At 43.3% G+C, this 17,313-nt stretch overlaps 1 protein-coding gene across 5 annotated transcripts in view; it reads left to right on the top strand.

The window, feature by feature from the left end:
- dpy19l3 (dpy-19 like C-mannosyltransferase 3) overlaps positions 1-17,313 on the top strand; it is an 81,047-nt gene that overhangs the window by 10,173 nt on the left and 53,561 nt on the right. For 2 of the 5 annotated variants that reach the window (XM_026175880.2, XM_026175872.2), the window contains exons 4-6: positions 8,024-8,114; positions 13,929-14,050; positions 14,612-14,757. In XM_026175880.2, the coding sequence (XP_026031665.1) occupies positions 8,024-8,114; positions 13,929-14,050; positions 14,612-14,757 (359 nt within the window). Of the gene's footprint in view, positions 1-4,665; positions 5,510-8,023; positions 8,115-13,928; positions 14,051-14,611; positions 14,758-17,313 lie in introns of those variants that run through there. The other 3 variants (XM_080300640.1, XM_080300630.1, XM_026175896.2) reach the window with 3 other exon arrangements.

The following is a 17,313-nucleotide window of genomic DNA, read 5'->3' as shown; positions in this document are numbered from 1 at the left end:
ACCTTTAACAAAGAACCGCAGAAGACAGACAGGCTTGTGTCTCGTTTTATTTCAGCAAAACTATCTCACAAAGTTGCCACAGACATGCGGTGAAGATAGCGGGTGTACTTTATACACTATATTACCAAAATGATTCGCTCATCTGCCTTCACACGTATATATCAGGCTGAGTGACATCCCATTCTTACTCCATAGGGGTTCATGTGATGTTGGACCACCCTTTGCTGCATTCCCAGCTCTGCACCACTGCCCCTGATGCTTTGCATTGTGCTTGCTGATGTATGCAGGTGTTTGGCCATGGAAACCCATTCCATGAAGCTCTCTATGCACTGCTCTTGAGCCACATGGCGTTCGGAGGTCTGCAGCGACTGACTGTGCAGAAAGTTGGTGACCTCTGCGCACTATGTGCCTCAGCATCCCCTGACCCTGCGCTGTGAGTTTACATTGCCTTCGTGGCCACTAACAGTTGATTGCGGAGCATTTAGTGGCGAGGAATTTCATACCTGGACTTGTTGCACAGGTGGCCTATCACCACCCTGGAATTCACTGAGCTCATGAGAACAGCTAATATGGATGGATGTATCAGTTTATGGTGTTTAGGGCTGTTGCAGGCTACGTTCCTAAACTGGTGGAATGTGCACACACACATACTGGCGAATTAGTTAAAGGATGAATTAACTGATAAATAAAATACTAGAATCTCATCAAAAATATATTAGCAAACATGCTAAAAAATACCAATAGCTGAAACACAGTGAAGAGTTCTGGTTCAATCACGAGAATTAGTGAATGAGGCCTAGTCGACGCTGATCAGTTACAGCTTCCTGTGCTATAAATCAATGTGGCCACGCCCCTAACTACCTTGTCCAGTTGAAAATCACAGGAAGCTGTCAACTATGTCCAAAACTGTTTTGGTCCCATGCTGCAGATATACCTTTCAATCCTCTAAAGTTGGATATTTTAAAATGAGAGTGCATGAGGATGGACTCGCTGTAGGAGCCAACCTCAGGTGGCCATCAGGGGAACGGCAGTTTTTTTTTTGTTTTTTGTTTGTTTGTTTGTTCTAAAAACTTTTGCTTTGGCTTTAATTTTCATCTCCAGAGCTTTTTAGTTGGGTGACTTGTTCAGATATTTTTTTTTTGATTTGTTTAAATTTTTTAATCTGTCTCAGGGAATGAAATTTAGTAGTGTCCTCGCTCAGTCCCTCCCATAGTCTGTTCCTCTGTCGGTAGGCTGATCAGGAAGATGTTGTGACAAAGTTTGACAGACTCAGACTCACCTGTCTCAGGCTGCAGGTAGTGATGGTAGCCTATGACCTTACGGCGTTATGCATCACATGTCTCTTTGCTGATTGTGTTTTGTATATCTGTGTACTGTCACACGTATATTCATGGAGTCATGTAGTCTTCTCACTATTGCACTGCATGTTATGCAGCAGGATTGGCCTTTTAATGTTAATGTATACCAGTAAAATTAGTAGATTTATTTTTGCTTCTATCAGAAAGATAATTAGGAACTAAGGCTTTCATTTAAGTGAAGTGGACTAAACACTCACTGTGCTGCAGGTATTGCTGCTAAAAGAAATCTGCCAAATGTAAAGATAAGATAAGATAAGATAAGATAACCTTTATTAGTCCCACACGTGGGAAATTTGTTTTGTCACAGCAGGAAGTGGACAGTGCAAAAGTTATGAAGCAAAAATTAGAATACGATAAGAATAAATACAGTACACAGCTGTACAGAATAGAATAAAATAATATACTATATACAGTAGAATAAAATAGAATAAAAATATACAATAAGATAAAAATAGAATACGAATGCTATATACAACTGAGTAAAAATACAACGATGCCAGAAAAGATTATTGCACTTAGTGTTATTGCACATGTGTGGATGTGTGTGTTTGTTCAGTTAAAGTCTTTATTATGGAGTCTGACAGCAGTGGGGAGGAAAGACCTGCGAAATCTCTCCGTCCCACACCGTGGGTGCCGCAGTCTCCCACTGAAGGAGCTGCTCAGTGCTGTCACAGTCTGCTGCATGGGGTGGGAGATGTTGTCCAACAGGGATGACAGCTTAGCCACCGTTCTCCTGTCACTCACCACCTCCACTGGGTCCAGAGGGCATCCTAGAACAGAGCTGGCCCTTCGGATCACCCTGTTCAGTCTCTTCCTGTCCCCAGCAGAGATGCTGCCGCCCCAGCAGACCACGCCATAAAAGATAGCAGAAGCCACCACAGAGTCATAGAAGGTCTTCAGGAGTGGGCCCTCCACCCCAAATGACCTGAGTCTCCGCAGCAAGTACAGCCTGCTCTGCCCTTTCCTGTAGAGGGCGTCTGAGTTATGAGTCCAGTCCAGTCTGTTGTTCAGATGAACACCAAGGTACCTGTAGCTGTCCACAGCCTCAATGTCCATACCCTGGATGTTCAGTGGTTGCAGTGGAGAATGCTTGTGCCTGCGGAAGTCTACCACCAGCTCCTTGGTTTTACTGGCGTTGATCTGGAGGTAGTTCAGTTGGCACCAGTCCACAAAGTCTTGGGTCAGACCTCTGTACTCCTTGTCGTCCCCATCAGTGATGAGGCCGACTATTGCAGAGTCATCAGAGAACTTCTGCAGGAAGCACTGGGTGGAGTTGTGGGAGAAGTCTGCAGTGTAGATGGTGAAGAGGAACGGAGCCAGAACCGTTCCCTGTGGGGCCCCCGTACTGCAGACGACCCTGTCCGACACACAGCCCTGAGTCCTCACATACTGTGGTCGGTCGGTGAGGTAGTCCAAAATCCAGGTAGTGAGGTGATGGTCCACTCCAGAGTTCTCCAGCTTGTCCTTCAGAACCGAGGGAAGAATGGTGTTGAAGGCACTGGAGAAATCAAAGAACATGATTCTCACAGTGCTTCCAGCGGTCTCCAGGTGAGCGAGGGAACGATGTAGGAGGTGAATGACGGCATCATCCGCTCCGATGCCAGGCTGGTAGGCAAACTGAAGTGGGTCCAGTGATGAGCTTGTTAGGCGCCGAAGCTGAGCCAGGACCAACCGCTCCAGGGTCTTCATCAGGTGGGATGTCAGAGCCACCGGCCTATAGCTGTTGAGGTCCTTGGGGCGTGAAGTCTTTGGCACTGGAACAACACAGGAGGTTTTCCAGAGCTGTAGGACTCTTCCCAACCTCAGGCTCAGGTTGAAGAGGTGCTCCATCACCCCACACAGTTGGTCCGCGCAGGACCTGACGACCCTCGAGCTGATGCCATCTGGACCCGCTGCCTTCTTGCCATTAATCCTCCTCAGTTCCCTCCTAACCTGGGTGGTTGAGAGAGACAGGCTGGAGCCTTGTGTTGAGTGTGTATTGGATGCTGTTGTTGGGGGTGGGGGGGAGTGAGCAGGGTGAATAGAGGAGGTGTGAAGTGTCTGAGGTGGAACAGCAGCAGTGGGGGTGGGTGAGTCTGCAGCCGATGTTGCAGACTGCCTCATGGCTGAATCAAATCTGTTGAAGAAATGATTCAGTTCATTTGCCCATCTCACATCCCTCCTAGGCAGAGAGGGATGGCAAAGAAATGAAAACTAAGATCCATCAGCCAGCGTTTGTTCTTTTTAATCATTACTACTAGTTTTGTTGAACCCTGATTGTGGTTGTGAAATGAAAGAAAACCACAAAAACTACCAGCTCAGTTTGTGTGGAGACCCAAACAGAGGGAAATGACTTTCAAATTCAAATGTTTAAATTTAGCTGTGCGGACAGAAGAACATGCTGAATTATCCAAAAGAAGTTTCCAAGGCACAGAAAATTGTGTTTTGTGCACCTGGTTTTACCCTGAACTGCTTCCTGTTGCTCTCTGGGCCGTCTGGATGGATATATTTAATTTCCTGCCTTCAGAGACCCCCCCCCCCCCATCTCTCTCACTTTTATTCTCCCATTTACTGTTTCATGCACACACACGCGCACACACACGTTGTCTGAAGTGTCTTCAGGTCAAGTAGGCTGGAAAGAACTGTGAAACATGCTGGAAAGTAATTTGTGGATTTGGGAGTCCCGCCTGATCAGTGCTGCTGCCTGACCCGACCTGACCCTACGTGACTGATGGTATCGGAGCACGGCGGCCTGTGGAGAAGCTTCACAGAAAGGGAACTGCTTTTAATAATCTCATATGTGGTTTCCTCACCCAGCATGCTGTTGAGGGAATGTATTATCAGAGTTAGCCTGAGGTGAAAGGGTCTGGAGGATTTTTTCTCTCTCGTTCACGCTCATACCCTTACAGTGCTTATTATCTCTTGTCCTCTTATGTAGCGAGACAGCTGGCTTAATCTGGCCTCTTGAATTCATCAGGTGTGAGGTCACATCCGTGCCGGCCGCAGCGCCTGGGTTTATTTCAGACGCGCGCACAGATCCACAAACCTTCCGACAACTGTTCCTTGCATTTTCCGAACGATGTTCCCATGTTTCCCCACCCCCACTTATTCTCCTTATTCTTTTCCTGTAAGCACGTGTGCTTTTATAGACGAGGGGTCACCAGTAGTCAACTCGCTTCTCCCTCCCTCCCTCTGGCTGCTGCAGTTATCCACAGCCTGTCCTGTTGTTTGCAGGGTTTAGTCTTTCTCTTTGCTTTTTGTTCTCAAGTTGCCGGCTGCGTTCGATGGAGGCAGAGGCCACTTCGTATTTAGGCTTTGGCAGACATAGAGCAGAGGAAATGCTGGATGGACCCTGGCTTGGATTTTTCGTGCATCACATAACAGAGATGGGAGTTATTCAAAGACCCATAAGGAGGAAATGGTAACACAGACACACAGAGAGAAGAGGATCGGTGCCTTCTGAGAAGTGTACTGGCTTCCAGCGTAATGAGCAATGTGTGAACTTGTTAACTAGGCCTATTCTCTTTGACCTTAATTTAAATTGAGGATTAGCCATCTCATCAGAGTTCTTGGTGGAAAGCCAAGGCTTGTTTTGCCTTGGGCAAAACTCAAAAGGAGGATTGGGAAGGAAAGTAGCTGCTCATCCCTCAGAGGAAGCTTTTGCATATTTCCTTTGGCAGGGAACTTGAAGCGATTAAAAAGCGAATTTATTTGGATTGACTTCAAGAAGAGAAAAACACACCACATTTACATTTTTTTCCGTAATGGATTTGGATCAGTTCTGTACCTTAACCCGGGAGCGTCCTGTTTATCTACCTGGATTCAGCTCATCAAAGGATCCAAGAATTTATTGATAATCTCTGCGTTCCCAGGCAATGGAGCTCCGTAAGAGGGTGAAGCCAAAACATGGCCTTTCACAAGATGCGCCGTCTGAAGGCAGATGTAACCATAACGCTCTGTCGGGAACGCAGGAGGGGGGTGAAGGAGGGGTTTCTCTGCTTGGGCGATCCGGTTCACGTTCCCATTCCGGTTCAGGCGTTTCACCCCTGCGGCCTTGGCAACAGTGCGTTTTCATGGCAGCAGGGCTGTTAGCGGCTGTGCTGCTGGCACTGACTCAGGCTTGGTGTGTGAACGGCTTACATGAGAATCTGCTGTGGTTCTCGCAGCTCACGGTAGGAGTTATTACGTGTTTATAGAAAGTGTTTCAATTTGAGCGATTGATAAACCAAACACATTACAAACGAGCTCTGCTTCGATGTGACCGCCTTGGGGGCAGGTTCAGTCTGCTTCCTGGGTTCAGTCTGCAGCACGGTGCTAATGAAAACCATCACAGCACACCGTAGTCCAATCTGCAACCACAGTCAGAGCTCCCGCCCCTTCTGTGTTGTTAGGTCGTTACAGAGTGGCCCCAATAACAGTGAGATCACGGTACAAAGATCCAGCAAGCAACAGGCATCTGATGCTGTTATTATCTACAAAATGAACAAACTCCTTTATAGTTGAAGTGGCATAGATTTATTTTTTTCTGTCTGTTGTTTTTTTTCTTTTCTGAAGTTAGAGATAAAGTTTCGCCTGCTCAGTTGGAAAAGTGCTGCATAATTCAGAAATGTTAGAAATGATCTTAAACACCAAGAAATATCTCTTCAACCAAGATGCAACTCAATGCCAAATCAGTGCAGTTCCTGGAATGGCCACTAGAGGCCGTCTCCAAACTCGAGTCAGTCTCTGTAGACGCCGATGTTAAAACGTCTGACTTCACAGAAGGTCACATGCAGACCCTGGTACGAAAATGTTGGATCTCTATAGCTAATTTTTCTCTTCATGTGTAGGAAGTTTTTATGAAGGTGTCTATTTGTCAACTTTTAACATTATGTTTGTGTTGTTGCCTCCAGTGGCAACAACACAATTTCTATATACATGTCTATTAATCCACATGTATTTGTGGAAATGCCGTGCATCCATTCAGTGTATGGATGAGTCCTGGGAGGCTCGCTCTCTCGACGTGCTGCCACTCCATCAACTTCTCAGACGGTCTGTTAGCTTTCATTTAAACACAGGATGTAGATGCCATCCATCTCCCTGCAAAAGGTCAAATCTGTGACTCCAAGTGCTTCCTGGATGTTCCCATTTCTTGAGCTGTGAACTCATTCTTTCAATTTTGGGGTGTTTATTTGCTTCTAAATCATACAAAGATGATGCGGTGAACTCATTTGCAGATAGTGTTGAAACAGCTTCTTCATAGATGGTGCCAGTAATATACTTGACCTCCTTTTGAGGCTCGTAGCTGATACGTCTGTGACTTATCGGGATCAGTTCACACGTGGAGCAGCTAAATGTTTTGACCTTGTACCTCGCTCCATATTAACGGTTAGTTGCGAAACGTGCTTTCCCTTTGTTAATCAAAACGCTCTTACCATGATCAAAATATTTATTGTAATCTGCCATGTTTTTGTATGATGTCAGTAACTTTGATAGTTTTTCCAGATGTAGTCTTGTTTTTCTGACGGAGCAACAAGAACACAATAACCGAGCGCCTGTGGCTGCAGAGAGTCCCGAGGTTAAAAACGCTCGCTGCCCTCCTCATCGTTCTTGCGCTCCGGGCCGTCCCTGTGCTCGTAGAATCTGTCCCGTCTTTTCTTCCAGAGGCTCGTCCAAATGCGGATTAAATTTTTTGCAGCTGATCATATGTGCATGAACCAGTGGTTTTCTGCTGTTCTGCTCAGGAGGCAGACCCATGCTGATTTACACTCTGTTAATCAGCTAATGGTTTCAACCAAGTAAATGACATTAATTAACTGGTGGGAACACCTGCCTCGGTGGGCGATCTGATTGGGATCCCCTGTCCTGTTGCTCCCTGATGGCTACAGAACAAATAACTGCTCTCAGGTTTCCACAGACTGGTTATGATGATTTGTCAGATATAAGGACCGCAGAATGAGCCAGGCTGTTTAAATTAGGATCTTTCTCCTCTGAAATGCGTGAAATATGTTCAGAATACAGAACATTTTATGTACAAGTTTGTATGAATGTTAGAAATTGAACGTTGTTATTGGAAAATCCTTTCTATTGATGAATTGGTTTTAATGGACAGATGTTATATACATTTCTAATTTTATAGTCTTTTTGTGAGGTTTTAGTTATTACTGGAAGTTGTTACTGGAAAAATATCAGATAAAATGCTTTGCAGCAATACTCGGAAACATGCTTTGGTTTTTAACAAGCGGAGGATTTGGAGATTGCTCGGACCGGATTTGGCTGCAGTAAATCTGGAGAAACAATTTGACAGACTTTCAGTGAGTTTTAGAAGAAATGAGTAGCTAAAATCAAAGCTTTTCTTTTTGTCAAGCACAGTTGCAAAAACAATTTGCAGACTAAATATGATAGATTAATGATTGGCTTAATATTCCACAGCTGGTTGTTCGCCGTTTGCTCTCTCCTCTTACCCCCCCGAGGAGCAGTAATCACGCATGACGAGCAGGAAGTCTCTTGGGAAGACATCCTCCAAGCACGCACTCACACACTGTGTTACCTGTCTGATTATTACTGGAGAGGATTATGAGTGTATTAGCTGCTTTGCCTTTATCCTCCATGTTTCTGTCATGTCTTGCCAGGATATCTGTTTTCCATATTACAGAGAACAGAAGTCTTTGCTTTCATGAAACTAAAATCCTTCTTTTTATTTTCAGGAAGTGGAGAGGGAGATCTCCTTTCGGACAGAGTGTGGACTATACTACTCCTACTATAAACAAATGCTGCACGCCCCATCAATACAAGAAGGTATGCACTGTGATCGCAGGTTTGTATTCATGACAGTTGTCATTTCTTCACAAACACAACTTAGAGGGTCAAAATGATCCAAGATCTTTCCACTCCAACAAAATAGTGTGTGGAAAGAAAAGCTGAAGTGGATGTTACAAGAAGCTGTAGTGTCCAGGTGTTAATCGAAAAGTGGTGTGTGTGTGTGTGTGTGTGGGGGGGGGGGATACCATTGGTTCATCTACAAAAAACAATCACAGTCAGGTTTGAATCCCGGTGACCTCAAGGTCAGAGGTCATGTTTTCTGAATCTTGCGATTGCAGTAACTTGAGTACAAGCTGACGTGGAATTTTTAAATGGACACCATACGTGTATCTACTTGGAGGCGGAGGGGCAGCGCTGGTGGCCGCCGGTATTTTTTAATCTATTTAGCCATTTACCAATTGCCTGAGAATCATTCAAGCATAAAAACGTCAGCATTAACTGCAGATTGCTGCCTCGGCTGCACATCCATGATGCAAAGGGATGCTCCTGATGATGATGATGATGATAAATAGACAGCGTGGAGCAGGTAGCATAAAACAACTTTAAAATCTCTAAAATGATTATAAATTGATATCTGAAGTAGTGTTTTTTTTAACTACTGCAAGTCTCACACATAAGACCTGCAAAGTATCTCCTCTTGTTCCCTATTTTGTTCCCTGAATCCCTCCCTGAAGTAATTCCCTTTCTTCTTGTCTTCTATTACTCCCTCCACCAATTCTCATCTACCTCACTCCCTCCATCGCTCTGTCTTCCTCCCTTCACTTTTCCCTCATTATCACACCCCGTTCAGTCCCATCTCCTCACTTATTAATATCTCCTTCTCTTATTTGCCAAATCACAACAACAGTTGCCTCAAGGTGCTTTATGTTGTAAGGTGGACTCTACAATAATACAGACAGAGAAATTAGGAATATACAAGTGTTTCCATTGCTATGTAAGTTTGTTTTAAATAAAAAGAAAAAAGGTTTATTCAATAAATGAATTCAGGCCATTGACAATTTCATTCAGAGAGAGTTATTTTATCAATTTTGAAATAAATTTCATACTGAAATAAACAGCACTTACTTATCCAGCCTGCTGGAAACAGATTATTCCAATTTGGTTCCTTAATAAACTTTTGGCCTGTTTCCATCATGCCTGATCTGCTGCTCGGTGTCCTTCGCTCCTTCCTCTTAAATCCAGTCTATTCATTTTAAATAGTTGGAGTCACTCTGAAGGGAAACACAAGCTCCCAGCAGCCCAGCTCTCTGAGCTGATGAACGATGAGGCACATTTGCCTTTTTTGTACAAAACTGTGACTATCACCAGTCAGTGTGTTCAAACCAGCAGCAGGCGGTCAACAGGTGACACAGTGAGAACGATGTATGCAGGTAAACTCGAGCTTCCACCGAGCTCCTCGGTCATAATAATAATGATACATTTTATTTATAGGCGCCTTTAAGACCCTCAAGGTCACCTTACAATAACACAAGGTGGAACAGACAGAAGGGAAGCTGAAGAAGAGCGGAGTGTACGGTGGGGTGAGTATGTGTGGAAGATTGGATAGATATGGAGGAGCGAGCTTATGAAGCGCTTTGAAAGTGAGAAGCAGGATCTTGAAATTGACACGGAGGTGAACTGGGAGCCAATGGAGCTGTTTAAGAAGAGCTGTTCTATGTTCAGTGGATCTAGTTCTGGAGATAATACGAGCAGCTGTGTTTTGAACTAACTGCAATTTATGGAGGGATTTATGAGGTAGACCACAGAGAGGAGAATTACAGTAATCTAAACGAGATGTGACAAGAGCATTGATGAGTATGGAGGTACTGTTTGGAGTGAGCGAGGGACGAAGGCGGTTAATATTACGGAGATGAAAGTAGGTAGACCGAGTGATATTATTTACATGTGCTGTGAAGGACAGAGTGCTATCGAGGATGAGACCAAGACTCTTAACCTGAGGGGAGGGTGTGACAGGGTTATCAATGGATAACGAAAGACTGGTTGGAACTGTAGTCAGTTTGGATCTGGTGCCTTAAAATGAATTCTGTTTTATTGCCATTAAGTTTAAGAGAGTTGTGAGTAAACCAGATCTTGATTTCACTTAAACAGTCTGAAGTGGATGTGGGTGGGAGAGTATATATCACAGAAACACACACAGGTTAGAGTCCAGCCAAATGTGTAGAGGTCTTTTCGGGGGAGTCCTCAGGCTCCTCTCGCTGCTGGTTCGGCTTCCACATAACAACTCGCTCCAAACACTCTTCGGTATAAATTTGCAAACTCTCCAGATCTTCGTCACAGTCCTCCAGAGAGCTGAACTTTGTGGAAATAAAGAATGTATTTTTATTATCTTTAAAGCTGTCTAGAAATAAACTGTCTGAAATGCCGGTAACCAGTGCCGTGCTGCCGTGGTCGATACCGCCGAGTCTTGTGTCACTACAGCATAGCATCACCCGGGACCTACAGTTTTTCTGTAACTTCTTGTTTTAGGAAGCTAGCTTTTGTTAGCACCTTCCTTTGTACATGGTTGCCAACACCAGGTGGCTCTCTCTATCCATACTTGTAAGGAAAAACTGTTTTTCACTCCATTATTTCCACCCGACCAAACAAATCACTGCACTTTTCTCATGATGCACAGTCTGGTCTGAGGGAAATTAGCCTAATTATTTTGTTCCCATTACCATGTGAAATTCCTTGTTGGAAATGTGCCTAATTTTCCACTAAGGCAAATAATTGAGCTGTAGTCTAATCAGTTGAGGAACTGGCTGACCTCCCTTCCCGTCCCTTTCTATGTTCCCTTGTTTTTCTGTCACAGCACAGCAGCTTGTTATCCTACTACTGTAGTTTTTTGGTGTTATGGATGAAGCGCTGAAGTGACGGCAGGTAATGGAAGAAGTGGGAAATGATAGGGATGGGCATAGGAAGAAAGTGAGAAAGGAAGCAATAATTGAAAAGGCAAGAAATGAAAGAAAAGGAGGGATAAGTGAAGGAAAGATGTAATGAATAAATGAGCTAAAATAGGAGAAAGAATCCAGATGAGCGAGCAAGGCAGGACACAGAGTCAGGTGGAAAAAGAAAGGCATGACAGCAAACGGCGTAAATGAATGAACAAAGTCGAGTGGGTCATGCGTGTGGGTGGTAATGTGCACTTTGTTTATGCAAAACCGTGCTGGTTTTTATGGTTTTCCATGGATCAAGAACACAGCGGAAATCAGGCTGACACATCCCAGCCTGCAGCAGAAAGTCAGCCCTCGCTCCTCGCTCCATGTCACACTTTGTTTCAGTCAAACCCAGTACATGGTGATGATACTGCATGGAGTAACCAATATGGATTAATGCTATCAGTGCGCGCATCAGCTCATATAACACCAGCAGCAGTGTTTTCTGTGACAGAGTAATGTTAAAATGTCATTCTTTTCTATATGTTAGTGTTATTTTGGTAATTCTTGCCATCATTCCCTTCTGTAATAATGCCATTGCACCAAAGCAATTTAGAACATGTAGCAGCATAGCTTTAAAAGTCAGATGAGGCAAGAGACAAAACACCACTTCGTCAATCTCATTTGGAAGAGGAAAAAAGAACAAGACACAGCCTAACATAATCACCAACACTTTGTGCTTTCATTCTGACCTCCTGTGGTGGTATTAGTGATCCAGGTATATAGTGAAAGATCATTCCAGGTGTATTCCCTTTGAGTTTTTCATGTTAAAGTGGAGCTTTTACTTTCACTAGAGTATAAATAATTATTAATTATGTTGTACTTTTTTTTTTCCTGTCTGAAAGAAGCCAGATTAGTTCGCTTCCTGTTCAACCAGCTTTCTTCTGATTGGCTGCACCTCATAAATAGGTCTATGTTTCTTCTCTTGAATATGTATGATGTCATGTCATGGAGCGGGGATATACCTAATACGGTAGTCTTACGTTGCCTGTCCCAGGAAGCCCCACCCACCCATTTGCCTTCTATAATTTTTCATGTGAGGCAGCCAGCCAATCAGTAGAAAGAGAAAGTTGGTTTAACGGGGGAGGAGCAAAAACAGCTCATTCTAGTCAGTGGATGAACCGAGGAGCTTCGCCATTCCCAGCATAGTCTAAAGATGAATTTAAAATGTGCAGAGGTAATGTAGTACAGTAGCTTTAAATCGTGTGGCGAGTCCACAATAATAAAACCAAAAAACAAATATTAGGGAGACGCGTCTGACCAGCTAAAGCATGAAAAAGGAAAAGATTTGGTTAAAAATGAGCAAGAAGACCTAAACTTTAAATCTTTTTGAAGGATGTGAGAGCGGGGCATAAAGTGAGGGGAGACGAGGGCCCCTTGCCTCTCCACTTTTGATGCCCTTGGCAGCTAAGTAGTAATAAACCTAAATTATAGTTTAAACCTCAATTACTGGAAAACAGAGGCTTTTTTTTCCCATTTAATGGAGAAGAAACCAGCTGTGTGCAAAACAATGATGTAATATGTCCTTTTAAATATTTCCCCGTTGACACATCCAGCATCCCACATTAGCATTCGTTTGGAGTAATGTTTTTGGCAGCTTAGCAAATCTAAGTCCAATATTTACCTTCTTTTCCTCTTTGATGTGTTCCCACCAGCATCACATAAAAATATCTGGCTGTAAAAAGCTGCTAAGAGCTCGTCTATGTTCCACAGCAAGTCATTAACTTTGCCTGTCTTTGTCTGCTGAAAACCGCACTGACGGGAGGTGAGAGTGGACTGAAACAGTAAAGTTGCAGACCATCGAGCCCAAAAAGCGAGAGCACTTGAAATGCACTAAAGCAGAGGTGATGATAACGCTCTGTGGGTTTGTATTTATGAGCCACATCAGCCACACACTCAGTCAGAGGAAATCGATCGGTTACATACAGTGGAAATCCAGCAGTCCTTAAAGGTGCAGTTTGTAAAACCGGGTCACTTTGTCATGATGCTTTTGTGTTTTTATTACTGAGTTAGTGGAAACTCGAGTCCTAGTTTGTAACAATTTATAAGCAGAATAATGAATAGTTCTGTCAAAAATGGCACATTTTTCATCTTCATGCACAGACGAGGTGCGTGGTCTTGGCCATTAAGTCTCAATTTAAGGCCCAAAGAGATGTCGATGCAAATGAAGAAGGTTGAGAAACCTAAATCAACGTATCCGAGAAATAACAAAAACTTTAAGTGTTGTCAAATCACCTCTCTTAAAAAGAAGATTTATATTTTTGGCTTTTTGCCGTTTTTTTGGTGGTGAGATGAGGGCTGACTAGCATCCAGGCCTCTGCGGTGAGGATACACCCGTCTGTACACGGGGCGCATTTGTTACATTTTTAATGTTTTAAACCAAAAATCTTTTTTTCCCCTCAAAGCTCGTTTTTATTATTTCATGGGGGATGAAGTTGCCCCACAACCCATCTCCAATAAAGCACTGCAGGAAATTTTCACATGCTTTATTTATTAGATTGATGTTTGGGTCATTTAGGGGATTTTGTTTGGGAGAAAAACAGAACAAACTACATTTAGTTTGCTAAAATTCAGGAAATGAAGTGAAGTTTGAAGCGTTCCGAGTGTGCTTTGAGCAATGCAGGAATTTAACTTCAAACAGAACACGCTGTGTTTTTAGTGGTCGATGCAAATTTCCGACCCTGTTTTTTCTCTAATGGCACGAGTCTGAGCTAAATAAATGAGCCAGGTGAGCTTCGAGAAACATTAACACCCCTTCCTCCCTGGCTGTCATAAAGCCAATAATTATTATCAGTTTGTAAAAAAAAAAAATAAATTAAAGAACGGGTGGCATTTTCAAATGGTGTGTTTGTGTGTGTGAATTTTGTGTTTGCAGGGCTCAAAGAAATGATCCATGACAACTTGACAGAATCCAAGAGGACCATTAACCTCTTGCAGCGAATGAATATCTACCAAGAGGTCTTTCTCAGTGTTCTCTACAGATTGTTGCCCATACAGGTAATACAACACTCACCTGTCATCTCGGCTGGTAACACACAAAAGATTAAAGACCTCAGCTACACCAGCTAGACTGTCTGGGACTTTTGTCATTTGTTCTGTTAATTAACACATCCTTTTTATGTGTAGGGGTGGGGGGAGAAAAAATAAAGTCACTCTCCAGTGTTTTGAAAAATGTATTTTCTTTTGGCATTATTACTGTAATGATCGTAGTCAAATGAGGAAGTGTTTGAGGCGCAGTGGCGTTCCTTTGTTTTTCTGTCTTTTTAGCTGACATGACTCGGAGCCCTTACACTTGTCACACTGGAGGAAAAGGTTTCTGTATTGGCATAACAATTAACCGAGAAACCGCGACTAAGCTTCATCAGCTGTCTCACCGAGAGACAAGAATGTCAGGGAGTGAAATATCAGACACAACTCTGAAAATGCCACAGTGTTCTCGAGTGCCCGAGTCAGTCGCTGTCACTGTTGTCAACTCTGTGCATTCAATCGCGCTGCCTAATGAACTAATGGCTTCCCTTTGTGTATGTGTGTGTCTGTGTTTTTGTGTGTGTGGCCCAGTCATATTTGGAGCCCGTGTACTTTTATATTTACACAGTGTTCTCGCTCCAAGCTGTGTATGTGATCGCTTTGTACCTCACAGCGTGGCTTCTGTCTGGCTCCTGGCTTGCTGGTGCGCTCACCGGGGTCTGGTACATCCTTAACAGGTGAGTAATAACTATCTGTGTGCGTGACACAGTGAAGGAGGAGAGAGTTAGTCCCTTTCTTCTCGCACTTGACTCTGTCATGGCAGTTTTTCTCTCAATATAACAAAGAGTCCTTTTTTTATTTATTTTATGGATCAACTCTTAAAGGTGCAGTTGGTAATTTTTTTTAAGGTTAGGTAACACAAAGAAAAGATATTGTACTGATAAATATAAATAGATTAGTGTGTATTTATATCTTCCAACAAATTGATGTTTTCATAAACGAACCACCCAAACAACAAAAAGCAGCAGCTGTTTATAAGCTAACATCATCCTAGCTAACATTAGGCTTGAAAGTCCTAAAAATCACACTTTCTCTAATAACAGTTTGATTACATTCTGACATCATCTGAGAGTTTTTTTTTTTTTACCAAGAGTCCAACGATATTATATCTACTTAAAAGACATCTAACAGTAGCTAACAGCAGCTAACAGAAGCAGCTAACAACAGCAGTAGCTAGGGTTGCCAACTCCCTGAAAAATAAATAAGGGACACCTCGTGGCCAGGGCCGGGCAACCCAGTTGTCTTCACCCTTCCCAGCGTGGTAGCTCTTTTTTTTGTGTGTGAAATTATTTTTTAACCATTTGACTTGAATTTGATTTAAGCAGATGCATATTCTTTGTGATATGACCATATGGGAAACAAATGATCATTTAGCCGTTTATTTTTAGCTCAAAATGACAACATTAACACAGTAAAACAGGTCTCTTTCTTAAACAGAAGCCTGTCATGCTTAGCTTTTGAGGATATATGTAAATCTTTCTTTAAAAGAACTCTGTCCTGCTTAACTTAAAATTATATAAATTAATAGAAAACAATAGAACAAAATCATTCTTGTAACTGTGCACATTTAGTGCATTTAGTACAACTGGCTTCAGTTGAGGTATTATTTCAGCTTTTCTAATGCTAATCAGCTGCTCCTGTTTGTAAACCCACTTGTTCCCATGATTACGCATCATAACTCATCATCATTATTCATCTATGTATTACTTTTATGTATTAGTGATCTATTTGTTGTAATCATCTATCCTTGCAGTTGTTTATTACACAAAATAAGTTATATTATCACACTTCTGGCCACATAGCGCTGATATTCACTGCACATGCCCATATTAACCTTAACCAGAGGGTTTAAACAACAAACCAGTGTTTACATACCATATCTGCTTCTGCCGTGGCCTGGTGGACAAGAAATTGGTTAAGGGTTCCCCGAGCTTTCACGCCCCTCATGTTCTTCATGTGCCCACCACTAGAAGCATGCCTATGGAAAAAGTGCGCCGGCACACAGTGCAGTGCGCTTTAAAGGTGTTATGGTGTATTTTCCCAGCCAGGTGTTTCCCTTTTCCCATTCCTCCCAGTACTTTTGCAGCCTATTTTTCTTTCTCTGAGCGAACAAACATTGCTGCTCTAATGCTGGGCTTACACTGTGCGATTTTTGGCCCATTTTGAGCCGATTTTTGAGTCGTGCGACCGATTTGGTGATCGGCCCGATTTTGGCCTTCATCGTGCATCGTGTAGTATACGTGGGGTAACGAGAAGCGATTAACACCTCGAGCAGCTCCCGATCATCAATCGCTCGTGAGCCGCTCACACTGCTCACGCGCAAACACGTAAACGTCGGTGAAAAAGACGGCGCAGCACGGCAGTGCAGCGTGTGATCTGGACACAAGTGATGGAGGCACAACTTGTAGAACTTTGGAAAGCTCATCCGAGCCTTTTCGATGTGGCATCACAAAATTATCACGACCACAACAACCGTGAAAATAGTTGGATCTACACTGCTGCTCAATCACAGCTGCCTGATCATGTTTTTCATTAGCAATTTAGCAAAGTTGATGGTGGTGGTGTGTCTGTGTGAGTGAAAGACGGAGAGAGAGAGCGACAGATTTTCTGTTATAACCTTCATGTTATGGAGGCACAGTGTGAGCACTCAGGTCGCATCAGAGCATCGGGCCGTATAGTGTGAGACCTGCATCGTGACCTACCAACTTCTAACCCCTGCGAGTCAATCGTGCAGTTTGAGCAGGAGCTGAATAACGTGACTGAAAATTGCACAGTGTATGTCCAGCTTTAGGTGTACTGTCGTCCGAGACTTGCACCGCAGTGTCGGCGTTTGTTTCCCTGTTGGCCATGCTTGTTGTTGTGGTCATCTGTTGTCTTCCGGTATTTTCTCCGTAAGCGACCTTTCCTCGACCAATGAGATGAGCGGTAATCTGAATTGTCATACTCGAATTGTCATAAGTGTGCTGTCAGCTCATTGGTCACAAAGCAGGAGAGGGGCTGGGGAATTATGCTTTCCAACAAAGCGTTAATTCCATAAACATTTATAGACTACTTTTGATTCTCACTGTATTACGGGACAAAGTGCGTCCCTTATTAGCTCAATACGGGACGTGTACTTTTGTTTCTAAATACGGGACGATTCCGTATTTTAAGGGACGGTTGGCAACCCTAGCAGTAGCTAACAGCAGTAGCTAACAGCAGCTAACAGCAGCTAACAGCGGCTAATTCTCAGA

The sequence above is a fragment of the Astatotilapia calliptera genome, chromosome 1, assembly GCF_964374335.1.
Source record: "Astatotilapia calliptera chromosome 1, fAstCal68.1, whole genome shotgun sequence".
NCBI lineage: Eukaryota > Metazoa > Chordata > Actinopteri > Cichliformes > Cichlidae > Astatotilapia > Astatotilapia calliptera.
Note: the sequence above shows the minus strand (reverse complement) of the source record. Positions and strands in the feature narration are given on the sequence as shown.